Genomic DNA, 25,296 nt, shown 5'->3' on the forward strand with positions numbered 1-25,296 from the left:
TTGACATTTGGAGATCACTACAGGGCAATTAGAAAACTCTGTTATAACTTTTAGCACTGTTAATACTGGGTGTTAATGGGGTCTTTGTTTTCCCTAAAAACCAGCATTTTGTGATGTTTTTACAAAAAGTGTGGCCTATCAGCGTAAAAGAATTTGATGAACTGAACACCCTTAAAATTACCAAGAAACTTCCAATATTTTTTTTTTTTTACAATACATTGTGATAAATAATGTCAATGCTCTTTAAGTTAATAATGCATGAACACTAAATGTGTTTATTAAATGTATTATCGTTGGCACATGTAACATCCATTGCTAAACCAAAAAATGTTAATCAGCTTGTTAGGTTAGGTTTTTCCTGACATGGTTGACTGTTTGTACAATGAGATGACACATTTCTCACCATGCTTGCATATACATGCATTGTAATCTGGATATTTTTCAGATTTTGCACAAGGAGATTCATTTGACCAGTGACAGTGGTACTTTGAGATATACTCTTCATTTTATGCCTCAATTCTTTTTTTCTAAAGCAGCCCATCAAAGAAAAAAACATCTTGTGTTATCAGCAATGACAACAATGCGTATGACTCATTTTGCATATTTAGTTCACCCAAAATGGGTCAGTAGGACTTGTGCATTGTCACATAAAGGTGTGGTCATAATGGAGAAAGATAGCTAATTGTTAAATCTCATTTCTAGGTCATTAATAACCAACATAATGGGAAACCACACAAAATAAAGCTGTCGTTGCCGTCTTGTTTTTTTGTTTGTTTTTTGGAATCAGAAATATTTGGACAAAAGTGTGAAGCTGGTGATTGATGTACTGTGAACTGGTTTTGACTTAATTTTCACAGAGGAAAATGTGGCTGTCTGCATTGTCTCAGACTTTCTCGTATACAGTTAAATGGTACAATAAAATATTATATTATTATATATATAAAATATTTGAGGCAAGAAATAAGCAATGCAGTGACAGAAACAGTTTAATCTGAAATGTGTGTCATGTGTTGCCCTGGATGGACTCACTGAGAATGACTTTCGGAAAATGAAGGCGGTGCTCAATTCATTCTTTTTGAAGCTCCTCAGTGGTGCATGAAGCCAAAAAAATTCGATTTCCCAGCATTTAATTACTTGGATCTTCCGCATATGCTTTGGCTGAGCCACTAACTTCCTTTCACTCACTTGAATAAGGATAAAACTTTAATCACGTGGCTCTTTTTGACTTTCCACATTTTTGTTTGGATGTATCACTGTTTTACATCATGTAAACCAATTGACACCATTGCTGTTACTACTGCCATGCTCCCCACTAAGCTCCACTATATTCACCAGCTTGTTACTAGTTTTGTGTGTGGTGTTGTTGTGGTGTCGGGCATGTAAAGTAACCAGTTATGACTGTAAAACCAAAACAATGAGCTGAAAGATGCTAAAACACGCCACAGAGGGTGACAGTCAATCATCAGTCATCATGAGTGAGCCTTCTCACATGACACATGACCATATTGTTTTATAAATAAAAACTGGTGTACCTCTTCATAGAGTACACGTGTACAATCTAATGTGAACCAATGCAACAACTCTGCCTTAAATTCTACATTATATAGTTTCCGTTTTTGTTGACACTGTCAGAGAGGTAATGATTATACTTGTGTTCATTATTGAGACCTTAGTGGGTGCAGATAGATAGATAGATAGATAGATAGATAGATAGATAGATAGATAGATAGATAGATAGATAGATAGATAGATAGATAGATAGATAGATAGATAAAATTCATTCAACACATTCAAGGTGGCAGAACACATTTGAAAATTTCAGTCTCTGAATACTCATACTAGTAGTATCAAAGACAAACAGCAGATCTGACCTGGACACACTGAGATAGGTTGAAAGTAAAACAGAGTCAGAATGATTTGACTGATTCAACATATTTATATATATTATATATATATATAATATATATATAATTATATATATATATATAATATATATATATATATATATATATATATATATATATATAATTGTTGACAGTGTCAACAAAAAGTGAAACACTATAAGCTTCCTGAATTTATGTGCAAGTGTGTCTAAGAAAGTTGCCCGGCTGTATATCCTATAAAATACATTTCTTTGAACAAACCAAGAAACAAATGTCAAGAAGATGAAGACAAAAGTATGAGAGAATTACAGGCTCTGACAGTAATCAGAGTAAATGTCATGCAGAGACACAGTGTGTGCTCTCACAGTGTTGTTGTCAGCGTGGCTCCGCCTGCGCCGTGACGTATCAGGGAGAGTGTTGAGCTGAGAGAGGAAAGCTGCTTTAATTGCGGGGCAGAGAGAAAAGCCAGCGATGGCTTCGCTCAGCCAGGAGCACCACTATGGGCTCTCCTGTGGAAAAAATAACAAAAACAGCTCCAACAGGACGCTGTACCATGTCAAGCTCACGGACACGGCTATCAGAGCGCTGGAGGCTTACCAAAACCTCAAGGTACCCACTCCTCGTACGTGTGTGTGTGTGTGTGTGTGTGTGTTTGTGTGTGTCTGGAGATGAATTGTCAAAGTTGTCGCCTGAGCTTTTTATTTTTTAAATACCGGTGCGCTTTGTTAAATGACTATCCTGCTATTTAAAATAGTTTTTTGTGGCTCATATTATATTTTTAAAATAACATATAGTGCGTGTTTGTGTATTATAGATAACTCATTTAAATAAATGAGAGTCGATCAAACTAGTCTACAGTTACTTCTAAAGTGCGTTACTCCTGCATCTCCTGGCTCCATGGCTGCATAGCATACCAGGGCTGAACCCTGTGATTGTCGGGAAAGACGAGCCCGTCAGCTGTTTGCTGGGAAACCTTCCTTGTGCTTTAAAGTAAAGCTGAGTGGCAGTCTGCCTAGTTATCTGATTGAAAAGTAGACTAGTTTGTCTCATAATTAGCAGCACACAGGCATTATTGATTATTGTCTTTAACTAACATTTAAACACATTGCAGCATGTTTGCTGGACCCATTTATATTAAAGAGCTCCCTGTTGTATGTGTAAATATGTACTAAATGTTATTCTTTCTGTCTTTCTCTCACCTCAGGGATCTTTACCAAGCGAACCATCGATTTGTTTCAAAGGAAACCAAGGGGTAAGTTACAGTTAAGTGTAATCTTGCTGTGAGTCTAATCAAATAATAAAAAAAGAAGCAGATAAAGTTGCAAATGTAAAGCCCTTGTGTGTTTAAAAAAGCACAATGCTCAGTTGCTTAAAAGGTTGGACCAACCTATGCGGTGACAAAACAGTGGTTTTATTAAGCAGGAAAGATATCACAGTGATTTTTCTTCTTTTCTTTTTTAAAGCAAGAACGTACGCCAAGTAACTTCTTCTCCAACTACAGAGAAGCTTTTGTTCATCACACATTGCTGTTGACTCACGTCCCAGCCGTACTGCGGCTCAGATGGGAGCTTAGCTGGTCGTCTCCAGCAGATAGGAGGCATGCAGGTTACTGGGTCAGGCTGGTGACTGTGGAGAGGCTTTGTTAGGTCAGTGAGCGGCGCTGGGAAAAGGACTAGAGGGGAGGGATGGAGGCTGGGAGGGAGAAGTGTGCGCACACACACACACACTCTCAGAGCTGGCCGGAGTCAGCAGTGGGGGGAGAGGAGTTATCATAAGTCAAATGAGGAGCCTTCAGTGACAGAGATTAGCCTCGTACACCATAAATACACTTAATGCGAGATATGTGTGGGTGTGTACTCGCTGTATGTAATACACTTAGACACTAAGACGTCAGTAAAACTCTTGCGCTTTTGTAACTGAACCACAATCTGAGAAATGCAGCATGAACCATGTGTGTTTTGACTAAAGTCTGGAGCAGTTGTGTCCTTGGGGAATACTTTACTTTTCAGTCTAATTGCACGGGCTGCTTGGAAAGAGTTAAAACCCCCTTCCTGCCGTGACAGGATGAGCTGAGTGGTGGTGAGTTTTGTAAGGGGGCTTGTGTGGTTAACAGACTGGATGGAACCTGTAAGTGTGCAATGGCGTTGGAGTGTGTGTTGCTTCTACTTAAGCTGAGGTACATTTTTAAAGAAGTAGTGTTGCATTTGAAGCAGAAAAAAGCCTCCATCTTTTTTTCCTTCCTTTGAGGGATTGAAGGCTGTCATATTCATTTGTTTTTACTTCCTGCCTGTCTTTACTAGCAGTTTCTGTAAAGTTTCCAAACTGTTTTCCTGTCTCGATACTCCAGAGTCGGCACAAGAAGCTGTTTTCTCCTGCCTGGGGTCAAGTGTTGGAGGTTAGGGGTCAGGTGGTCAGCTGCTTGGGTTTTTTTTATCTGGCACTGTTTTTGTCTCAACTGCAACTCCCAACAGTGGCTCCAAGGCATTAACAGGAATATGTGTGGTATTAAATTAGAAGAAAAGCTGCAAATCCAATCCACAGCTTCACAGCTCACACACTAAGCTGTGTGACTGAGTTTGTGCCGTGAAGTAGTTAGCCATAAAACGTATGATTGGATTCAGGCACATTTTATCTGAGAAACTACACCATCGCAGTCCATCTTTGGACCTCTGCTGTTATTGTGCTGGCCGAGGGATTGCAGAGACTTTCACACCCCTCCCTGTATGTGCCACTGAGAGCTAAAGTTATTAGCCAAATTAATGTTTAGAGGTAATTACAGGAGCTGTAATGCTCTTGATTACAGCGTGAAGCATCATGACTTCAGTTTGCATTAGCTTTCCATGTCTGCCTGACTCACACGTTCATGAATGTGTGTTTTCATATGTGTGAGTGTGTGTGTGTGTGTGTAATGCTGGCACACTTTTGCTGCAGTAATAGCTTCAGGCAGATGACACGAACTCTGGCCTGCTAATTTCCTTGTTCCCGTTCCCAGGTTGGAGTTCTACTTTTTCTCTCTACGTGTTTAATGAAAGCGCGAGAACACACCTTGTATGCTGAAGTGGTGTGTGATATATTGCTTACTGTGCGAATATGCATGTGTTTTCATGTGTTAAATATTTGCATTTGTTTGCTCTTTGGGTGGGTGTGGGTGGTTGTTTTTTTTTTTTTTATGTGTGTGTGTGTTTATGCTGTGTCCTGTGTGGCCTAAAGGCATGATTTATTCATGTCCCACCTCCCTTTTTTCCTGTCCTGCCCCCTCTGCCCATTGTGCAGCAGTCTTTATCCTGGCAGGACCAGAGTGGATCCCCTGAGGACTGTGTGTGTGTGTGTGTGTGGTGTGTGTGTTTGTTTGGTTGGTCCGCGTGTGTGTGTGTGTGTGTGGTGTGTGTGTTTGTTTGGTTGGTCCGCCTTTGCTTTTCTATTACTTGCTTTTCTATGTATATCTGTGTGTTTGGTTGCAGGCTTTTTTGTCTGTGAGTGTGTGTGTTTTGGCTGACTATACTCTACTAAGATCCCCAGAGTCCCCCTCTGATTGTGTGTTGTCTCCTCTGATTTGAATAACAATGAGTGGGGGAATGCAGCCTGTGTGTTGTCACTCTCTTTGGATCACCCAAAATGAATTGCGTACAGTCGGTCCAGATGTGTTGTGGCCTGCCCTGAGGGTTTGTTTTTGCCCAACCTGATGGAAACCTCCCTGCTGTGGCTCTAATGGAGTGGGGACTCAAATGGAGAACACTGTAAACATCTTCTATCATAAGCATTTAGTTATATAACCATGTGCAACCAAGTCTAGACTTGTAGATTTTACTGTGTTACTTCCATGGCAGTAGACTGTAAACTGGCCGATTATCTAAATGACTCCACTCTGAAAATGCACTCTTAATTTGTGCATAAATCATCTTGAAACGTAAAATTAAAAGGTACTTAACTGCACACGGGGGAAAATGTAGGGCAATTAAGTACGTGACCATACTTTCACCTTGCAAAAGTGCATTTCAGTATATCTTCGGTATGTTCTGTCACCTGTCTGTCAACACATGTGTGTTGTTTTCCGTGCCTACAAAGGGGAGATTGTTCAGGGATTATGTTTTAAACACTGGCGGTTATAGCTTTACCCCCCCCCCCCCCCCTAAAAAGCCAAGAATGAAAATCTTGTGCACCGACCGGATTACATATTTATTTAGCGAATGCGTGTGTGTGCGCGATGAAGACAAGCAGCCCTCTGAGATCCAGCAGCAGCAGCGGGAAAATGTGCTCTCTGTCCGATTAAGCAGCTTGGAGATATGAAACACATCTTGGCTTGCTGAGGAACGTGGCCTGTCTAATTCCCTCATGTGAAAATCCACACCATAAGGTAATGAGGCATAAAAGGCTGCTTGCCCCCCCCCAGCCCCCAACACACACACACACACACGCACGCAAACACACACACACACACGTGTCATGGTATGGCCCTGCATGTGTGGAAACATAATGTTCTGTGGGAGATCCCACCTAGCTTGGAGGGGTAGAAGGAGGGGCTTTTGTCAGAGACACCGACCCACAATTTGTTGAAGTTGACAGTTTGGCCCTCAGGCACCTGCCAGAGACGTATCGTTCTTGGCATTGGAGGGGAAATCCTCGGGGGATGCTTGTGGCACAGCACCTTTCCTATACTCCCTCCTCCTTAATACCCAACCTCCTCTCCACCAATACTGGAGCTCACAGCTCTGGCAGCAGCACTGTCCCTCTGTGATATTGCAAATGAAAAGGAGAAGAAGGTGATTACAGGCTGGGGCCTGATTACATGCACTGTCTCCCACTCAAGGCAACCACATTAATCACCCACTGCCAGCATGTGGAGCTTCACTAGAGAAGACGTCTCACAGCTCCAGTCATTGACTGACTGACTGAGGGATCATAACCACATGCAAGAACACGCAAAATGTCTACTCTCTGTCTTTGTATGTACCTCTCCCCACGGTCTCTTGTTCTTCCACTCAGCCAGATACACAGACACACATTGTGTTTTGCATCGCTGTCCTCCATTGTGGAGGGGACTCATCTTAAATGGCATGTGTCAACGTGTGGCCCTGGGAACGATTCGGCTCTTTTGTTTGCGATGAGATGATGAGAAGTAGTGTTTACTGAAGTGTGGTGAGGACGAGGGTGGTGGCTGGCTGGCTGACTTGAGTGCATGTGTGTGTCTTTAAGTCTGTGGCGGAGATGTTTGGCTGATAGTTAGACTTTAGCCTTACCTCTTCAGCCTTATGAGTGGCAGTAAGTGAGAGGAGTTGGAGCTGAGCCTCTCTCTGCTCACACTGGATTAACACAGACACACACACACACACATACAGTGTTTGCATTAGCACTCTGCCCAGAGTGACTTGCCTCCTGCTGATAACAGTCAGCGGTGGTGGCGACAGGTTTCACCCCCTCCTCCTCCTCCTCCTCCTCCTCCTGCACCTCCTCCCTCTCCTCCTATCAACCAGAAAGGGGAAGCAGTGCCATGGCATCCCACTCTGGAGCCGAGGAGGCCAGAACAAAAGACAGCCTGTTTTCAGAAGGCCATTACTCAGGCTGCAGAGGATGTGGAAACAATAGCCTGCATGAGATCTACACCCAGACCCCACATTCAACCAAAAGCTAGCAGGAAACATAAGCCCTGTGCACCAACAGCAGTCTCTCACAGTTTTTGTTCAATCAACTTTATAGTTTGATAAAGCGAGGGAAATGAGCCTCTCCCCGTCCTGCGACTTTGGCGCGTCGAGACATTTATGACAGTTCAGAGTTGACCCATCAAGATGTGTGTGTCGCCACATATACTGACAGTCGTGACTTTTATTGTGTCAGAACTTCAGCTGCTGATTTTTTTTTTGTGTTTGTTTTCTGGTGTTACTTGGCAAGAATTAGGGTGAAAGTTTCAAATCTGATGCAGGTCAGTGGAGTAGTCATGTGAAAACAAACCAATGAAAGTTATTTCCTAAGGTCAAAGGTTGACGCAACAAGCTTGTGTGTCCATAAAAGAGTGATAACCAAATAATAGAATAATAAAAAAAGAAAAACAATTAATTAAAAATTGGTCAGAAGATATATAAATGTATACGAGTTCAGAGTGAGGCTCCACCTTCATTAATAACAAACACCAACTGATTTGCATTACGTTCGGATGGTTGTGCAAACATGCGGGTGCAGAATTAAGTGTAAACACATGCAATCACAGATATCATTGTACATACTTGTATTTCTGGTTTCGGTGCCATTCAGCTGAAAACCCCCAAGAACAAATGAGAGTAATGGGTCACTAAACTTTAAACTGCTACCGCTGCTGTCTTATCTTACGTAAGCAGGTGGGTGAAAAGTTTAAATTTCTTCACATTTGTTCCTGTTTTTTTTTTTTTTTTGGTTTGTTTGTTTTTCAAACACAATGAATATAGCGAGAGATCATGACCAAAAATGTTTGAGGCGTAAGGGTTTGGATGTTTGTGCTAATTCAATGGTGTGTGAATTGGAGGGAGGGTCTAGTTCACAGTCAGTATAAAGAGAAACAGAGGTTCCGAAAATGACGTTCAACTGTACAGAAGGTTTTTCTTGATGGCAGTATGATTCTGTTTGTGTTTGCCTCTGTGGATGCTGTATAAAGTGGTGAACATTCACAGGTGTTCTCACTTAATTAGGTCTCTTCACAGGACTGACTGTGTTTGATTGATGGACATCTCTCCCCTGTAAGCTTGGTTACTCCTGTTTGTTTGGGACAAATGACACCTTGATTACTGCGATGTGATTTGCTTGATTTGTGTGTGTGTGCGTGAGTGTGCGCGCCACCAACATCTGCATATAAAATAAGGCTTAAGATAAATTTCCTTTTCTTTAAGGAGCCGATGTTGAGAGAAATTCTCAAACTTGAAAGAAGTCTGTCAGATGAACGGGAACAACTTTATTGAAGCTAAAAAGTGTTGTGAAGTGAAGCTTGCGGATGGAGAAAACAGATGGACACACAGGCGTATGCCAAGAGTTAAAGCCTTCGAGAGAGATTCAAGGAGACAAAGGAAAAAGACAAGCTGGCTGACATTATAGCAGAGTAAAAAAAATAATAAGGAAGTCTTGATATAAAGGGAATTATTAAAAAGACAGAACAACCCGAACTGTCCAAGCTGCATTAATCAGAATAAGAAGGTGGAGAGTCATAGGCAAGTTCAGGGATAAAACTGGCTTGTCCAGGGGTGAATATGTGAAGTTAGCAGGCATCAGGAGCCATCGTTTGTTTTAATAGAACAAATTATATGTTGAAACACTTGTTGGATTCAAGCTCCTTTCAGGATCACCTCTTTGCCTTTTGGCCTCTGGGGGTCACTGAGCATTAATGAGGTCATAAGTCACTCCCAAGTGTAGGGCCATTTTTATCACATTAATTTTTCAAGCATGGACCCTTGCTAGCAAACCTATTCAACAACCTTGGTAACCTATTTATGCTTTTTTTTTGTTGCTCAAGTTTTGCTTCATTCAAGATGAGAAGCAACCCACAGATTCCCTGAATATTTTACTTGAAAAGGAAGACAATAAATATTTAATTATTCATGGTCAGTTGAATTCTTTAAGTGCCATGTCCTTTTGTAAGAGTGCCTCTTTGGCTTTGAATTGCCATGTGTGCCTCTCGGGAGAATGCATCAGGCTTTGGTGTGAGCTCCAGCGGCTGGGAACGAGAGTGCTTGTTGTAGTTTGCACAGCGGGGGTCTAGAAGTCTGCCCATGGAGGTCATACGAGCAGCCATCACAGGATAAATGCCAGTGTGGGCTCCTGGGTGCACTGCATGACTGGGCATTTGCAATAGGTGGAATCTTGTGACAGCACCCAGCTCAACCCAATGAACACAGAGTCCATAAATTATTAATTGTTGTTACTGTGCAGGAAGATTGGAGGAAACGTGGCCTGATGATCTAGTCACCGACTGCTTGGCACAGGCTTTGTTTCAAAAATCATTTAATCTTGACCTAGAAGTGTTTTTCTTCTGCAGCTTTTCAGGCATTTTCCAAAAAGTTTTTTCTTCCAGCACTGATAAAAACTAATGCTGCCAAAAAAAAAAACAACTTTCAGATAAAACTTAAGAGAGGATTTCAAGGTTATTGTTTTTTTGTTTTTTCAAAAACTTACTTTCCGGGCTTTTAAAGCCTTTATTAGATAGTAGCTGCTGAAGATGGACAGGAAAATTGTGTGAGAGAGAGAGGGAATGGCACATATTACTACTGTCATTATTGCTACCATATCTCCATTACAGTTTATAGTTAGTTAATGATTTGCTGCTGCTGTGCATCTGTGTCTCTCTACCTCTGTCACTGCTACTGTTCTTCATTTTATCATTCATTGTAAGTCATTGTCATTTTATCATTCATTGTAATTGTACAGTATGTTTGTGTTGGTAATTGTACAGTATGTTTGTGTTGATTTATTTTGTACACGTGACATCCATTGCACGTCTGTCCATCCTGGGAGAGGGATCCCTCCTCTGTGGCTCTTCCTGAGGTGTCTTCCACCTTTTTTCCCTGTTAAAGGGTTTTTGTGGGCAAGTTTTTCCTCACTCGAACCGAGGGTCTAAGGACAGAGGGTGTCACTCCCTGTACAGATTGTAAAGCCCTCCGAGACAAATGTACTTTGTGACTTTGGGCAATACAAATAAAATCCGATTTGATTTGATTTGATACTCCAAATCTGGACCTTTCTTCTGTCCTAATACTTCCCAGGAAATGTTTATCTTGCTTAACGTGAAAGTCGGATTTCACTGTAAGTGTTTTTCAAAACACCATCGTTCTGCACTGTTTGCAGTAATCCCTGTGAGCAGCATCTGCCAAGTGTACAGTGAACCATTAAATTCAACTTTCTCCGTAGGCTACAACAGCCAAACGGACCTTAGCCTCGTTCCCTTTCATGATATGCTGTGTTGTTTTGTTATGGGAATTAGAGATGCAACCAATGATCACTCAAACTAATGTTATTATTATCATTATTATCATTATTATTATTGATGATGTGAAATTTGAAATTTGACCCCTTCGTATCAGGTTGTTTTGTCTGACCAACAGTCCAAAATCCAGAGATATTCAGTTTAAAATAACAAAACTAAAAAAGAGGAATTCTCAAATTTGAGTAGCTGAAATGAGTGAATGTTTGACATTATGCTTTATAAATGACTAAAACCTGAATTAAACACAACATTAACAAACCTTTTAGTGACCTGTATCCATCAAGCAACATTAGCTTTCATTTGGGGTCGTGCTCGAGTTCACCCAACAAATACAAGTTAGATTTTCATTCAAGTTTAGCTGTCGTAGTGTCCACCATCTCTCTTTAGTTAGTAAATGCTCCACAGTTTTGTTTGTGTGTCTGTGTGCTGGTTAGTGTACTGTGGCTGTCTAGACCTTTTTGGTTGAAAACAAAACATTGATTAGATCAGTGACACTGAACCACCGAAACAGTCTAAAGCCACACCAGCAGCTCTGTAAGGGTACACAAGTTCACAGTGCTAACATGCTGATGTTTAATAGGTATGTTACTTACTTTAGATGTTTGCATAATAACATTGTGGTGATATTTCACTACGAGCGCCACTTTTCACATTATATGTAGTTATTTGAAAGGATTAATTGATCATCAGTAGAGCAGGGCCAATTATCAGCTTTCAGTAGGCCAATTTTATCAACCGATGTTTGTTGATATTGTTTTTATTTCACAGGACAGAATGGAGAAAAAAGATGCTCATAGAGCATAATAATTACATTCAATGGATCAAAAATGTGCGTTTATGTATAAATCAAACCTCAGTCTACAGCTGAAGTTTGAAGGTGTAGGTTTATGATGCTCTGGCTACCAGCTGTTTCTCTGGTTTCACAATGAATTCAAAGTTTCACAATCGGAGGAGGAGGGAGATTGCTTGAACAGGTTTGTAGGTTTAAGATGGCTCAGACTGACGAGGATGTGAAAGGAGTTACACTGTGACATTTGTGTACATATCACCATCTTTATTTGTATCACCACACCGGTTGTTGAAATAACAAGGGTTTAAACTTTATTATTATTTAGTTAATGGATATAGCTAAGTGGTCATTAAGTACATGTCATCTTGAGAAATGTTAACAAAACTGTCTCATGGTGAGAAATAATCTGTTTGCTGAGCTCTCACAACATGTTTTCTGACCTCTGTCTCTTACAAACAACATCCAGTATAAATTTACTGTAGAGGCTTTAAACGTGTATCGTTGTAAGGCTACACACAGGCAAACATTATATAATCCCAGACTAGACGAGCACAAGTTCTGTCAAACATGCTACATGCAAGCTGGCCTTTATCTCTCAGTGCTATTGGAGCTCAGCTGTATATAGTTTGTATGAATTCTTCTGGTGAAAGGCTGCGTGTATAGACATGTGCAGCGGGCTGATAAGAGAATAGATCCAACGTCTGTGTTGCTTTGTTGCATGCTTACGTCGGTACACCTGAAGTGACTTTAAAAGACAGCACAGAAGCAATGGGACAGCTTGCTGAATGTGGGCATTCATTAAAATGTTTGTTACCTTAATAAGCAGAAATTGAATTTTAAAAAGTGGCAAACCATTTTTACTGATTTTTCACAATGCAAAGGTAAACATTCAGGGATTGGGACACAGATTAGTCTGTGAGCATTACAGTTGTTGTTTTCTTTCTTTTTAATCAACTGTGAATTTGGTTGGCCATGAAATCATTGTGCACACTGTGCAAGAGTGGGACACGCATAACAAAAAAAGCTTTAGACAACATTGAAGCATGTGAAATATTATAGAGCTGTAAAAAATGCCAAACATTACACCACCTTTGCCTTTTTAAACTGAAACACACAACAGTGACATAATACCACTCCAGTTTATGGTTTCAAAGAGTATGCCGGCCATCCATAAGCAAAAGAGGTGCCAACATATGTGGAGCTGATTGTCAGAGCAATGCTGGAACTGGATAACTGTAATTCAGTCTTGAGAAGTTACGGCCTCTATTCACCGACAAACTGTAACCTGCACTACATACAGTATATACATATATACTGCCAGATTGACTTCACTTCACTGCTCACCTTTTCCCCTGTCACTTTCTGACACTTCACACGTCTCTCTCAAAAGTTTTTATCGTGAAGCATCAGTTTCATAGATAACAAGACAAAGACATGCTTCTTGTCCATATGAACATAATATCCAACAGCCAGGTGCCAGTGCAGTTTAAATGTGTAAAATATTCGAACACTCTGAACTGTATACAGTAAATTTGAGTGAAAACTGCCCAGCCACTGTAGCTTCTGTGGATGACACTGTCAGTGCATGTACACATACAGGTAGGAACATCTGAGCAGGAACTGGACATGGTTGACTGAGTGGCTTTGAAAAAGAAAACCAGAGCCATGTGGGAGCAGAAGGACACAACAGGAGAAAGCAGAGGAAATCCCCCAGCGATAACTTATCGCTTAAAGCTGCTTTCTTGGCCCAAAAAAAGATGCCTGCAGCGTGAAGAATGGGGTGGCTGTGAAAATGGTGCCCTCCCTGCCGTAATTAAGAGGCTGCAAAGAAGACTTGTGATGACTGTGTTTGTAGCTCCTGACTAGCCAGTCTCTCTTTATTTCCTTATTTTATTTAACTTTTATTTTACCATTCAAGACATTAAGAACGATTTTTGTCTTTACAGTGATGTGCCAGAAGACACTTTAAGCAGAAGTAAAACATTTACAAGTATCATTTAAACTTCATAAGTGCACCCTTAAAAGTTAGAAGGGATTGAGATGAATGTATTCAGTTTTATCTTCTGTTAAAAAATTCCAACAATTAGCCGCAGCTGACTGGAACGACTACAGACCAAAGGATATATTGGATTTAGGGGCCTTAACTCTGATATGAGAAGACCGCATATTGTACTTGGCCACCAATATTGGCTTTAATAACTGACTTAAGTAGAGGGGGTGAGTATCCAAGAAGAATTTTGTAAATAAGTGTAACCCAATATATTTTACGAGGAGTAAGCAGAGAGGTCCTGTATCCATTTTCCTCTCTTCCATGTCTCCTTAACTCAGTGCTGCTGTAATGCAAATTTCCCATAAAGCTAAATGAAGATGCGAGTGAAGAAATGAAGTATTTCAGAATTATTTCAGAAACATGCAATTACATGTTTTTCAGTGGTCAAATCAGCGAAGATTCTGACGTTTTTCTGATCCTCATTTCTTCTGATCTGTTATTATATGTCTCGTGTGTGCATTTGTCTGCCCTGGAGGTTGCAGCCTTGGCTCTGGTGCGCTCCACTGAGTCTGCCATGAGATCTCATGGACGCCTCAGTGGAGCGGACTCTTAAAAACACTGTTTACCCAAGGAGATTTATTTAAAGTTACAGAGCGGCACACAGTCTCACTCTAGATCCTTTCTGTGTGTGTGTGTGTGTGTGTGTGTGTGCGTGTGTGTGTGTGTTAGTCATAGTATTTACACATGCAAGTGCACTGCACCGAGATGCTCTGAAAACGAGATGTGCAAATTCTGGATTGCCGTTAGCGTTTCCTAATCCTTTTTTAAAGGCGTATCTGGCATTAAAATTTGATTTCAATGGAATATCTCTCCACTGCTCATTCATCTTAAACAAAGTTCTTTGTAATCCTACAGCTACAGAACATCAATCATTATCTTCCCCAGTGACAATGATCAGGTCATGCGTGTACTTTTCTTTCTGTGCTCTGATGAAGATTTTCCCACTCTAATCAGATAGTACTTGTCTTCAATGAACAAACAAGAGAAGGTTTTTATATATATTTTTTTATGTTAAAACTTTTAGATGACTTGTATTCACCATTTACATCAATGCAGACTCTAGCCTGAATGTCCAGGGATTAACATGAGAAAGCCTTGTGGGCATGTTAGCGTGAGAGATATGGTGGTCCTGTAGCTTTCTAGTGGTATTTCCAAGTGGTACAAATAGCAGTGAGTAGAACAGTAAAGAATAGTAAATGCTGGTAGGTCAGTCTGTGTGGCCCTCAGCAAGGTGTCAATCTTAATAAATGTTGCTGTTCTCTTGTGCTACTATCTGACCAAACTTTCTCCAAACGTTCCGCCCTAGAAACCCCTAAATCTTATTCTCAGATTGCCTTGCAATTCACATCACACATTCATGCTCCCCAGAGGATCCTTTTTAGTTTTTGTAAACTTCATCACCAGATGGCACAAATGTTAACTCAAGGTATCTCAACGGTCTTTATTAAATTTCTTAAGTCAATCATGCTCCCAAGAGGATAAACCAGCAAAACAAATTCCAAGCTATATGTAGAAGTGTTGTTGTAAAAAAGTTGTCAATGTGCATTTGTTCCACGCAGCCTCCAGGAACTACTATTACACTTGAAGACTTTTAGTGTTATGATAGGATGAACTATTCTTTTGGTCTTGTCTTTCAGATGTGCTGCTCAGTTATGAAAAAAAAACTTTATTGATTTATGTTGACTGCAAAGACCTTGACGTTGGATGGCCCTGTGTTCTTGGCTACAATGCATTTGGCCTCAGAGTGTGTCTCTGAAATTTTGCTGAGTCGATAATTGCTTTTCCCTACAATAAGGTGACAGTCTAAAAGATAACAAAAGATGCATGAACTCAAGAGGTCTAAAGATAACATTGACAAGTCAGAACAACTGGCTGATACAAGGGCTGTGAAACAATCAACCATTCTCTTGTACTCATAACCTATTTATACAGGCAAAAGTGATTTAAGAACAGATATGAAAACCTGACATACGAGTAACTGCACTTAGATATGTTGGTGCATTTAACTTTGGCATGTTGTTAGTTTGCTTATGCAATTTACCAGTCATCATAGGCATAAGGCTTATGTTTGTATGCACGTTTTTAATTAAAAAATGTAACTTTTTCTTCTGTTTTTCTGCACAGTACATCAAGATCCCAGCTCCCACACCAGAGTCACCTTCTGCTCTTCGCGTCTTCTCCTTCTACTTATCCAGCGATAGCAAAGACCAACCTCAAGCCAGCTTCGACTGCATTCATCAATATGTTTCAAGGTATGGTATAAAACTTTTGACATACGATATGCCCTTGCAATTTGCAATCCAAGTAATATTTGATTTATTTCTTTTAACAAATTTACACCAAACTCTTTTCCTGACTCAAGATTTTGTCTCAAATCCAAGGAAAAGAAAAAAAATCATGAAATCTTTTTTTCTTTCACATGAATTGGCAAATGATTTTGGCCAATATTTATTGCAAAAAATTAATTAAGTGAAGTTTAATCTGCTTAATCAATCATAACAATTGTAGATCCAATTTTTCAAATCTATCTGCTGGTTGTGACACATGCGACCTCACACGATTCGAGTCACTTTTGTCATCTTTGTAGTTCATCAGTCTTTCACCTCTCAGTTTGTCCACGTCTCTTTGGGCATCATCAGAGACAGCTCACTGCTTGCTGTACACAGGATGGGGCAATTGTAATTTCCTGTATATTTCTGGGCTGACCCTCTCATTACTGAGACCTGTGATTCCTTGTTTATGGAGCGGATATGCTTGGAAACTCAAGGTTATGCTCTGTTGCTGCCTCCTGCTGCCAGATGGCTAACTGTGGTCTGAACTGAAACTCATTCTGGTTCCAGTTAGCTGCAGGAGCCAAGAGAAACAGTGTAACAGTGTGAGGGCAAAATCCTGCTCTCTGCCCCCGCATTTGTTTTGATATTTGGAGGATAAAGAGGCGAAATGATCTCTGGCCACGTATGTAATTGTGTTGTGAAAATAAAAATGGGATCGAGGGAAAAGGCTCCTTTTTTTCTTTGCCTTTTTTTTAAATATGAAAAAGCTGAATTTGGCATCACAGTAAATCCTTGATTTATGTTCAGCATTAATGCAGCCCAGGTTCATGTATTAAATTTTTTTTAAAACTTTTGTCCAAAAGATCCTTGTTTTTCAAGGATGTGTGCTGGCCGGAGCCAAGCTAATCCTGGTGGTTTTCCACAGGCTCTATCCTGCTTTGAACCAGGATATCTGGCTTTCTCACATGTAGCGGGCTGCAGAGCTATATCTAGCCTGTGACATACCATACAGTAACCATAGACCTGTCTTAGCCAGCTCCCACCACAAAGCCACTTTATGCTGCATGGAGTCAATGTTGGTATGCTGCTCTAAGTTACCTTAAAGGCCTGTGTCTTTACAGTGTTGACTGTATGGCCTGCAGAAAGCCCCAAGGTCCAGTGGTTCTGTGTTTTTGTTTTGCAGTGACGGCCGTGAGCAGCTGGAAGGTCAAGGGATCATCCAGGACAAGATCACAGTGTGTGCCACCGATGACTCCTACCAGATGACCCGTGAAAGGATGTCTCAGGTGGAGAAGGACAGCTGGAGCCGTTCCGCCATTGAGATCAAACCTGGAGCCACACATCCAAGTAAGAATAGACTCGAGGTGTCTGTGAAGCATAACCAGAGGATCAGAGGATGATACAACAGATTTTCAAAGGGAGAGGCCGAACAGCTTTAAGCTTGGAGAGGGATCAGTAAATTGGATACAACGATGGCATATAAAAACAAAAATAGAAATATAATAGCACCTATAAAAGTAATAGGAATATTTGCTTCACATGAGAAAACATGGCTGTGTTCACAGCTTTAAGCTGAAGGCCAGATATTTTCCTATTTTGATGTGTAATGAAACCAGATGTGCAGGCTGAATTTTTAGTTATACAAATAAGATTAAATGCTAGACCTCGTCTCTTATATTTATTATTTTGTACCAAATTTTTGGCTTTTGGATGCTGCTTGGTTACTCTGTCTCCTGTCACATCTGGCTTTGAAAAGAGTTTTGGCCAAATGAAAGTTTGATGTTGGTTAACGTCAGTTGCATCTGTCTTTAAGGCCAATTCAAAGATTCAAAGCCAGGTTCTTTCTGTTCACTGAGAGCTTAATTGTCTTTTATCTCTTTTAACTTGGCTTACAAAGATAACATATTAGCTTCATGGAGCTGTAACTAATGTTTTTGTTTGTTTCAGGAAAAAAAAATAAAAATTCCTACACAAGCTTGTATGGAAACGTCTCATAAATGTATCATAATACTTTGATTTAAAAAAGCAAAACAAAACCTTGAGTTTTGCAGAAGAACAGGAAACCATACAATCACAGATGAAGTTGTTGCTGCAACAACATTTGTATTTTGACAGGGTTTTTTTTTCCAACAAATTCCAACAACGACGCTGGCCAAGGTTGAGTGTGTGTACTCTCAGATCTTAATCATCCAGCATACCTTACAAAATATTAATCATATGAGAGACATGAACTGCTGAGCTACCTCCTTTTCTTCTTTCTTCTTTTTTCTCTTCGCCAACCTTTGCCATGGTTATGCAATATTGTTTCCTGGCATGATTTTAGACCCCTGTGTCAGTGCTGTAGCTCCAGGGGAGTTGAAACTCCGGGTGGTTCAGACCAAATTTAGACTGTGTGGATTGTGTAACATCAGGTCTTCAGGTGAAGATGACTTAGCAACATATACACCCGTAGGGAAATATCTAATAATTGCACTCTACGTTCTCCGTTCAGCCTCGGGAGGTGCTCATGAACACAGTGCATATTATAAAGCATGCCAAAACCTATTCAGCACGGATCTGACACTCCATATGTCCCACACCATAATTGTTACATAATCCTCTTCATTATTTTTATCTTTATTAATGGCTCCTAGTAGAGTAATGATAACTCATAGACTTATTATCACTTGCCAGGACATTACTTTTGTGGTTGAAAGGAAAGCCTTCTTTTCCTGTACCTCCTGCCCCACTCTGACCTTCAAAGCACAGATTAACCTGTAATGGGATTAGCGCAGAGAGATGGCTTTCTCTGCTCTAACATGCCCCATCTGTCTGCAGCAGAGATGTAAGCAATGATCAATGGGGTGTTTACCTCGAAAGACAAATAGCTGCAGGCCAGGCCTGTGTGTACATGTGATCTAGAGGTAAAGGTCGGCAGAAGATATTTTAATGATAAATGTTTCCAATAATTGCAGTGCAGAGAGTATGAACACATGTTGAGGTAAAAGCAGTGCTGAGGTAAAAGCAGTGCTGAGAGTTGTGAAATCTGGCTCCTTTTAACTCGCTTGCATGACACATTTTACTGAGTTCCTGTTGCAGATTTTTCATGCCTTGAGATTAAGTCTCTCCAAATGTCAGTAAATTCCTAATTAGATTTCCTTAAACTCGCTGAAACATATTTAAAGGCATGTTTAGAAGGTAAAATGCATAGCAACAAATATTTTATACAATTTGTATGTTCACAAAGTATCTTTTTTTACCAGATTTGTAAGGAAACAAATACACATACAACAATACACTGTATGACAAGAGATCACTTAAATCTTTTTGTGTCTTTAGGTAAATGTGTCAAGTTTCACAAGAGGCCAGCTCCTCTGTCTACATCAGACAGCGGTTTCCATAAGCAGTCTACAGCAGTCAACAACCGGAGGAACGGTGGCATGGCCACGCCGACCCAGAAGCCCTTCAGGGAGCGCATCATCCACCTGCTAGCCCTCAAACCCTACAGGAAACCAGAGCTGCTGCTGTGGCTGGAAAGAGAAAGAGCTGGCCCCAAGGACAAGGCCGAGCTGGGTGCCATATTGGAGGAGGTACGCAGAAATCATGTCTCTGTGTGTGTGTGTGTGTGTGTGTGTGTGTGTGTGTGTGTGTATGCACACTCAACACATAATCATGCACAAATGGTTTACACATATAGCTCTTATACATTTATCTAACTTAACAATCCTAAACACTCTTGTACAGATCTAAAGTAAACACTGCGGTTGTGTTGCTTGAGTGTGTCCGTTTATGTCCGAGCACACAAACACATACACACACACACACACACACATATATATACACACTTTTCTGTCTGGTGGGTGTTAAAACCCAACAGTGACATATACAAACTATACAATAGTGCAGTTAGCAATTAACACATTGTAAAATGCATTTAACACCAATAAAAACAAATCATTGCTTTAAAAGTTCTCGAGGACAACGCATAGAACTACATTTATGCTTAATATAGAAGCAACTAGTCATACTTCACACCACTGTCTGCATTTAAAACATCAAACTAAGAAAAAGCTGCATTTTGGCAGGGTTGAGTAAGGTGATTTTAAAGCATATGTGTCCCAGGAGCTGAAAAGTCGAGATTAATGTTCCAGCTAGCAAACCTATAATCATGTACTGAAAGAAACCAGGGGCCAGCTGTGCTTTAATTGAACTAGTTATCTAATTTAGAAACGTTTACTTTATGTGACTTTCCTGTATACATTTTTGAGTAATTCCTAAATGATGTTTGTACTGTCATCATTGGTCTGTGTGTGTGTGTGTGTGTGTGTGTGTGTGTGTGTGTGTGTGGGTGGGTGTGTGCTTGTGTGCCTGTGGTTGTTGATGTGTGTGCATGCATGAGGTTTTTGTGTCCGTGCGTGCATGTGTGTAATTAGGTCGATGCTGTAATTGTCTCTGCAGAGATTGTGTTTGCAGTAGGGCGGGTCACTCTGTCAGGAGGCCCCCAGAAAGATAGATGTCCTCCAAGAAAGGCAGTCTGGCGAGATTAGAGAGGAGGTTAAAGCCTGAGACTCTGCACAAAGAGAGATTTTAATTTTCAAGAATATGAAAGTGCCACTTTCTGCACAAACCAGGACTCCAGTGACTGACCGTGTTACTGCTTGTCTTGGTTATTACTTCATAACGATAGTTTCTATAATTATGGTGGTCAGTTTATCAGTTTGGAACTTGAGTAAATGTGATGCTTGGCAAAATAAAAGCTCTATATTTTTAAAAGATTTTATCATCCATGAAATCAAGAAAATGATTTATTATAGTGAAAAAAAAATGTTTGGTTTGATAGCATTTTGAATATTTTTTGTTGAAATACCTGGACCTTCAAAATGTATACTGGCCCATGCATAGTTGGCAAGTAATAATCTATCATTGTGCCACAACCACAATGGGGGGAAAAAAGAAGCTGTCAACTTTCATTCAAATACAAGTTAAGCTGTGTGCTCAAATGTGAATTAAATCAGACGTTTGAGGCAACATCATGTGGTATATTATATTTTAGGTGGCAAAAGTGAATCCCAAAGACAACAGCTACCTGCTGAGAGATGACTTCTACAAGCACGTGCAGAGGGACTGGCCAGGCTACAGCGAGGAGGAGAAGCAGCTGATCAGCAGGCTGCTGGCTAGGTGGGTCAGAGGCATAAGCCACACTAAGAGCCATCTCTGCTGTTACAACAAACTGATAATTAAATCTCATGATACAGTCTATTACTTTGTGACCTGGGCTGTTCACACAAATGGCTCCTCGCTTTTTAATATGTCCAACATGATTTTTGGTGTTGCTTGTTGTTGAAAACTTTATTTTACCAACTCAAGCCTCCAGGTCGTCTTTTTCTCTCTCCTCCACATCTTCTTCTCTCAGTCACACACATCTTTATACAGGTGCTAATCAACACACTGTGTCTGCTTTATCACACTACACCAAGTCTGTATTAGTCCTCCTCTAAATCCACATAAATTTACAGTGACGCCAGTAAGAAGTACTTTCAGTGGTTATGTATTTTTGTCTCATCTGCAAATTGCCTTGATCTTTCCGTGTGTTTAACAGGAAGTTGCAGCCGCATGTCAGCCACCAATCGAGGAATCTTCAAGCAAATGTGTCGATGCCGAAGACTTCAGAGGATGCAACTCCACATCACAGCACAGTGAAGAATCCTGCAGTGGTAAATAGCCACATTGTTTTTTAATTTAACTTTGAACATCTGTTTTGAACCTGGAGCTACTTTATTAAGCTGTGTGTACGGTTTATAGTATGTAAATTAGTATATTAGGATTTTGTCTGTAGTTTGACAGTTTGCTGATTGTTTCTGTGGTTCTCTAATAAAATATAAATGTAGGATCAAAGTTATAAGAAATGATTTTTCTATTTTTCTTCTTCCTTTCACAGAAACGCTCTGTGCCTTTTGACTCACCAGAAAGGCTAGCTGTTAAGAGGCAAAGACTTGTGGACCAGAGGTTGCAACAGCAACCCACAGCAAACGGACTCTTGAACAATAAAGGACATGAAGTTGCAACTCCTACCTTCAACCCTAGTTTCCACACAAAGACTGAGTTTCAACAGACAAGTAACCATACCGGTAACCGAAATGGCTTACCAGGGGGGCACAGTAGCTTTCCTTTAATGCACAAACTGTCTAGTACCTCTGACACACCCGTTTCAGAGAGCAGAGAGCAAGAACCCAAAGTAAGCAGCCACCAACCCTCGCAGGGTGACTCTGACTGCGCTCACCAGCAGCTCGCCAACAGCCAGCACAGGAAGAAGAAATCTAAAAAGCACAAAGACAAGGAGCGGGAGAGGTTAAAAGACAACAAGGGCAGCGAATGGTTGGAGACAAGTCCTGATCTCAAGCAGAAAACAGACAAACTTGACAGTAAGGCCCTTTTTAATGTAGATATATCGTGTTTCTTCTACTGAAATTAGCACAGTGTTTCTTGTCGACTTCTATATGGCAGTCTTGTGACTTTGGGAAAGTTTGAAGATATCACTCTCTGACTATTTTAGTATTACATCCGCTATATGGCAGAGGGCCTATCTCCAAAACACTGTTATCTCTCCTCATAAGTCGCATACAAAATAACAAGTTGACCACCCAGGCTTTGAGCTGATGACCACTGGTAATTATATGTGAGGTCTTTCTGAGCAACCGATTGTCCAACAGCCCACTGATGCATTTATACAGTATTATCTCATAAGCATGTCTGTGTTTGCTCCCTTAAGCTCACTCTCTTGAGTCCTCACTGTGTTATGTGGCTGATTGACTCAACAACATCGAGCCGTGCTTTAGGTCTCTAAGCTGACATGTCTCCTGATACCCACAAGCTCTTAGCTAGTCTCCACTCAGGCGGGCAAGCACATATACAAAACAAAAACACATTGGAAAAAACATTCAGACGATGACAAAGTGCCGTGTAGATTAATGTACTGACTGAACTGGCTCTAATGTCATTTCCTTTTATCTGCTGTTTTTACTCCAGATCCTGACATCACAAATGCTGTGGTCTCTGAGGAGAAGCCGGATTATGTGCTGTGAGTCTGTCTTTAAATCATATTGTGGTTGTTTCATGTGGTATCACTTGCTATGGTTTCTGTTGAACACATATTGACTATCAAAATATGCTTACAGATTGATATGACACGATCCTTGTTAGCTAATAGAGCTTACAGTGGTTGTTTTTGTTTGATAGTAGACAGACATTACTTTTTTTGTGCATTTTCATTGTTTAAAAAAACATATTTTGTTCTACTGAAATAGTAAAAAATTGTATCCCATGGTGATGAATCCCCCACGGGAAACAATTTTTTACCACAGTATCGCATCAGCAGGACAATGCTGCCTTATGCTGCCATCTTGTGTCGAAAAGAGTTAGTACATGAGAAGAAGCCCTAAGGATAAAATTAGATTATACTGCCTGTGATGTTAGCCCGTAGAACATCATTAACACACCAAGTGTTTCTCTGTGCTTCTCTTTGTAGCACGTATGGCACCATCATGAATTTGGAGCAACGTCAGAGGTACCAGGCAGATTTCTGTGCAGAGTATGATGAATATAAAAACCTCCACTCTCGCATCGCCACCATAACCCACATGTTTGTTCAGCTAGGATCCAAGATCAAAAGCTTGTCCCCTGGCACACGAGAATATAAGGTACACACACATATATGTATATATAAATCTGATGTCTGATCTGATACATTGCACACATTGCTAAATTACAATGCATGGTAAAGTGTTATTTTATGCAGTTTAGTTGATATTTAGAGTTTAATCGTTTGTGTTTTATATCCTGTAGATAATGGAAGACCAAATACTAGAAAAATACAGCAAGTATCGAAAGGTAAGTCAAATGTTTTGTAGGTTAAATTATTTTGTTGTTGTCCATGTCACATCTAACATATTAAGAGACCTGTATTTTATTTTAGCAGAAACTTTGCAGGTTAAAAATGTTGTGTGCATGGTATAACTGGACCCTGACACAGCTCTGCTCTCAGCATCAGTGTGCTGCTAATGTTTCTTTTGATCTGACAGTACACAGCATAAATATAACTGGACTTTAATATAACTCAAGTTGCACTAGAAGGACAAGAGTTTAAAGAAAATTAAAGTAACGAGAGATAAATAGAGGGCAATTAATTAAACTAATAACTAATATATAACTCAATAACCTATGACTGTATGGCTTTTTGATTATTTAATTTTGTGGTGATAGTAATAGACAGATAGTACACTAGTGCCTAAGGATATGTAGACATTGTCATTAAACATTAACATTTGCAAAGATTCTGCACTTTGCTCCATTTATTTCCACCTCTGCATCATCAGTACACATATTTCTCGTCTGCATGTATTATCCATCTCTTGGCTGAGGGCAAACTGTTTATCTTTTGGTTGTGAAAAAGAGACTAACCTTTTGTAAGAAGAAGTGTGGAAATCCTCAAAGGCTTTCTCCTCCCTCCACAGAAGTTTCCAGGCTACCGGGAAGAGAAGAAACGCTGTGAATATCTTCACGAGAAACTATCCTACATCAAACAGCTCATCATAGACTATGACGTCTCTCAGACCTCCTCATAGCATTGGCTCTTCTTATCAGAGTTTTTATTATATGGGACCCCTGTCTTTGGATCAATAACATAGGTGTCAAAGCGTTAAGCGTTTTTTATTAAGAGTGATTTGAAGTGGTTTTGGATGAACAAGGACTGCTTCTGCTGGGACCACGGAAGATGCTGTGACCACCTGTGATATAAATCAAAATCAGATTTATCTCTGGTATTTGTAAATTTGTTTTAAAGTTATCATTTTTTAAAGAGATGTCTTGGTAAAAAGTGCAAGGCAAAGGCAAAAACAGTTTCCCTCATAGTTTTTGCCAGCCTTGTGAAGACCAGTGTCAGTGTATGCCATTTTGTAAAAGGTAGCAAATGTGACTTTAACTTATTCACTTTGTTTTTGACACTTGTTAAGTCAAACCGTGCTCCGGGCAAGTTTCCCTTTTCCCCTTTTATGAAGTTCAATATGCAGCGTGAAAAAAAGTGTACTTTTCAATTCCACATCAAAGTTATCTTATTTATGATAATTGATTGAAGCAGCCCTTTGCAAAAAAAAAGAAGCAAATATTTCAAGTCATTTGATCTCAGATTTAGCCTTCATGTCTTATTATGCAAATGGGGTGAGATAATTCCTCTTATTCCCAGTTAAGTTTCCCTTAATGTTTCAGGCATTTATCTTCAAGCAAGACTAGTTTGAAGCAGTTGCCGCATTGATGGGAAGATGGAAACATAGAAATTAAATTTTCGAACAAAACATTTTGAAAGCAGCTGAATCTAATGAGAAACAAAT

The 25,296-nt window shown here is 40.1% G+C and overlaps 1 protein-coding gene across 1 annotated transcript; it reads left to right on the top strand.

The window, feature by feature from the left end:
• The first annotated feature begins 2,273 nt into the window (after positions 1–2,273).
• Positions 2,274–24,998, top strand: LOC104919916 (RNA polymerase II elongation factor ELL). The gene is made up of 12 exons (XM_010732080.3): positions 2,274–2,492; positions 3,088–3,135; positions 15,786–15,913; positions 17,118–17,281; positions 19,253–19,503; positions 20,967–21,091; positions 21,513–21,627; positions 21,852–22,335; positions 22,940–22,991; positions 23,439–23,610; positions 23,756–23,800; positions 24,424–24,998. The coding sequence occupies exons 1-12, from the start codon at positions 2,355–2,357 to the stop codon at positions 24,532–24,534; spliced, it is 1,833 nt and encodes a 610-aa protein (XP_010730382.3). The 5' UTR covers positions 2,274–2,354; the 3' UTR covers positions 24,535–24,998.
• The last annotated feature ends 298 nt before the right edge of the window (positions 24,999–25,296 follow it).

The sequence above is a fragment of the Larimichthys crocea genome, chromosome VIII (assembly GCF_000972845.2).
Source record: "Larimichthys crocea isolate SSNF chromosome VIII, L_crocea_2.0, whole genome shotgun sequence".
Lineage (NCBI taxonomy): Eukaryota > Metazoa > Chordata > Actinopteri > Sciaenidae > Larimichthys > Larimichthys crocea.

Bases quoted from the DNA above. Each gene is read 5' to 3' on its own strand.
- LOC104919916 (XM_010732080.3), top strand. From the start codon at position 2,355: ATGGCTTCGCTCAGCCAGGAGCACCACTATGGGCTCTCCTGTGGAAAA. The intron at 3,136-15,785 runs GTAAGTTACAGT...TTTTCTGCACAG, and splicing joins GTTTCAAAGGAAACCAAGGG to TACATCAAGATCCCAGCTCC. The intron at 23,611-23,755 runs GTACACACACAT...TATATCCTGTAG, and splicing joins CTGGCACACGAGAATATAAG to ATAATGGAAGACCAAATACT.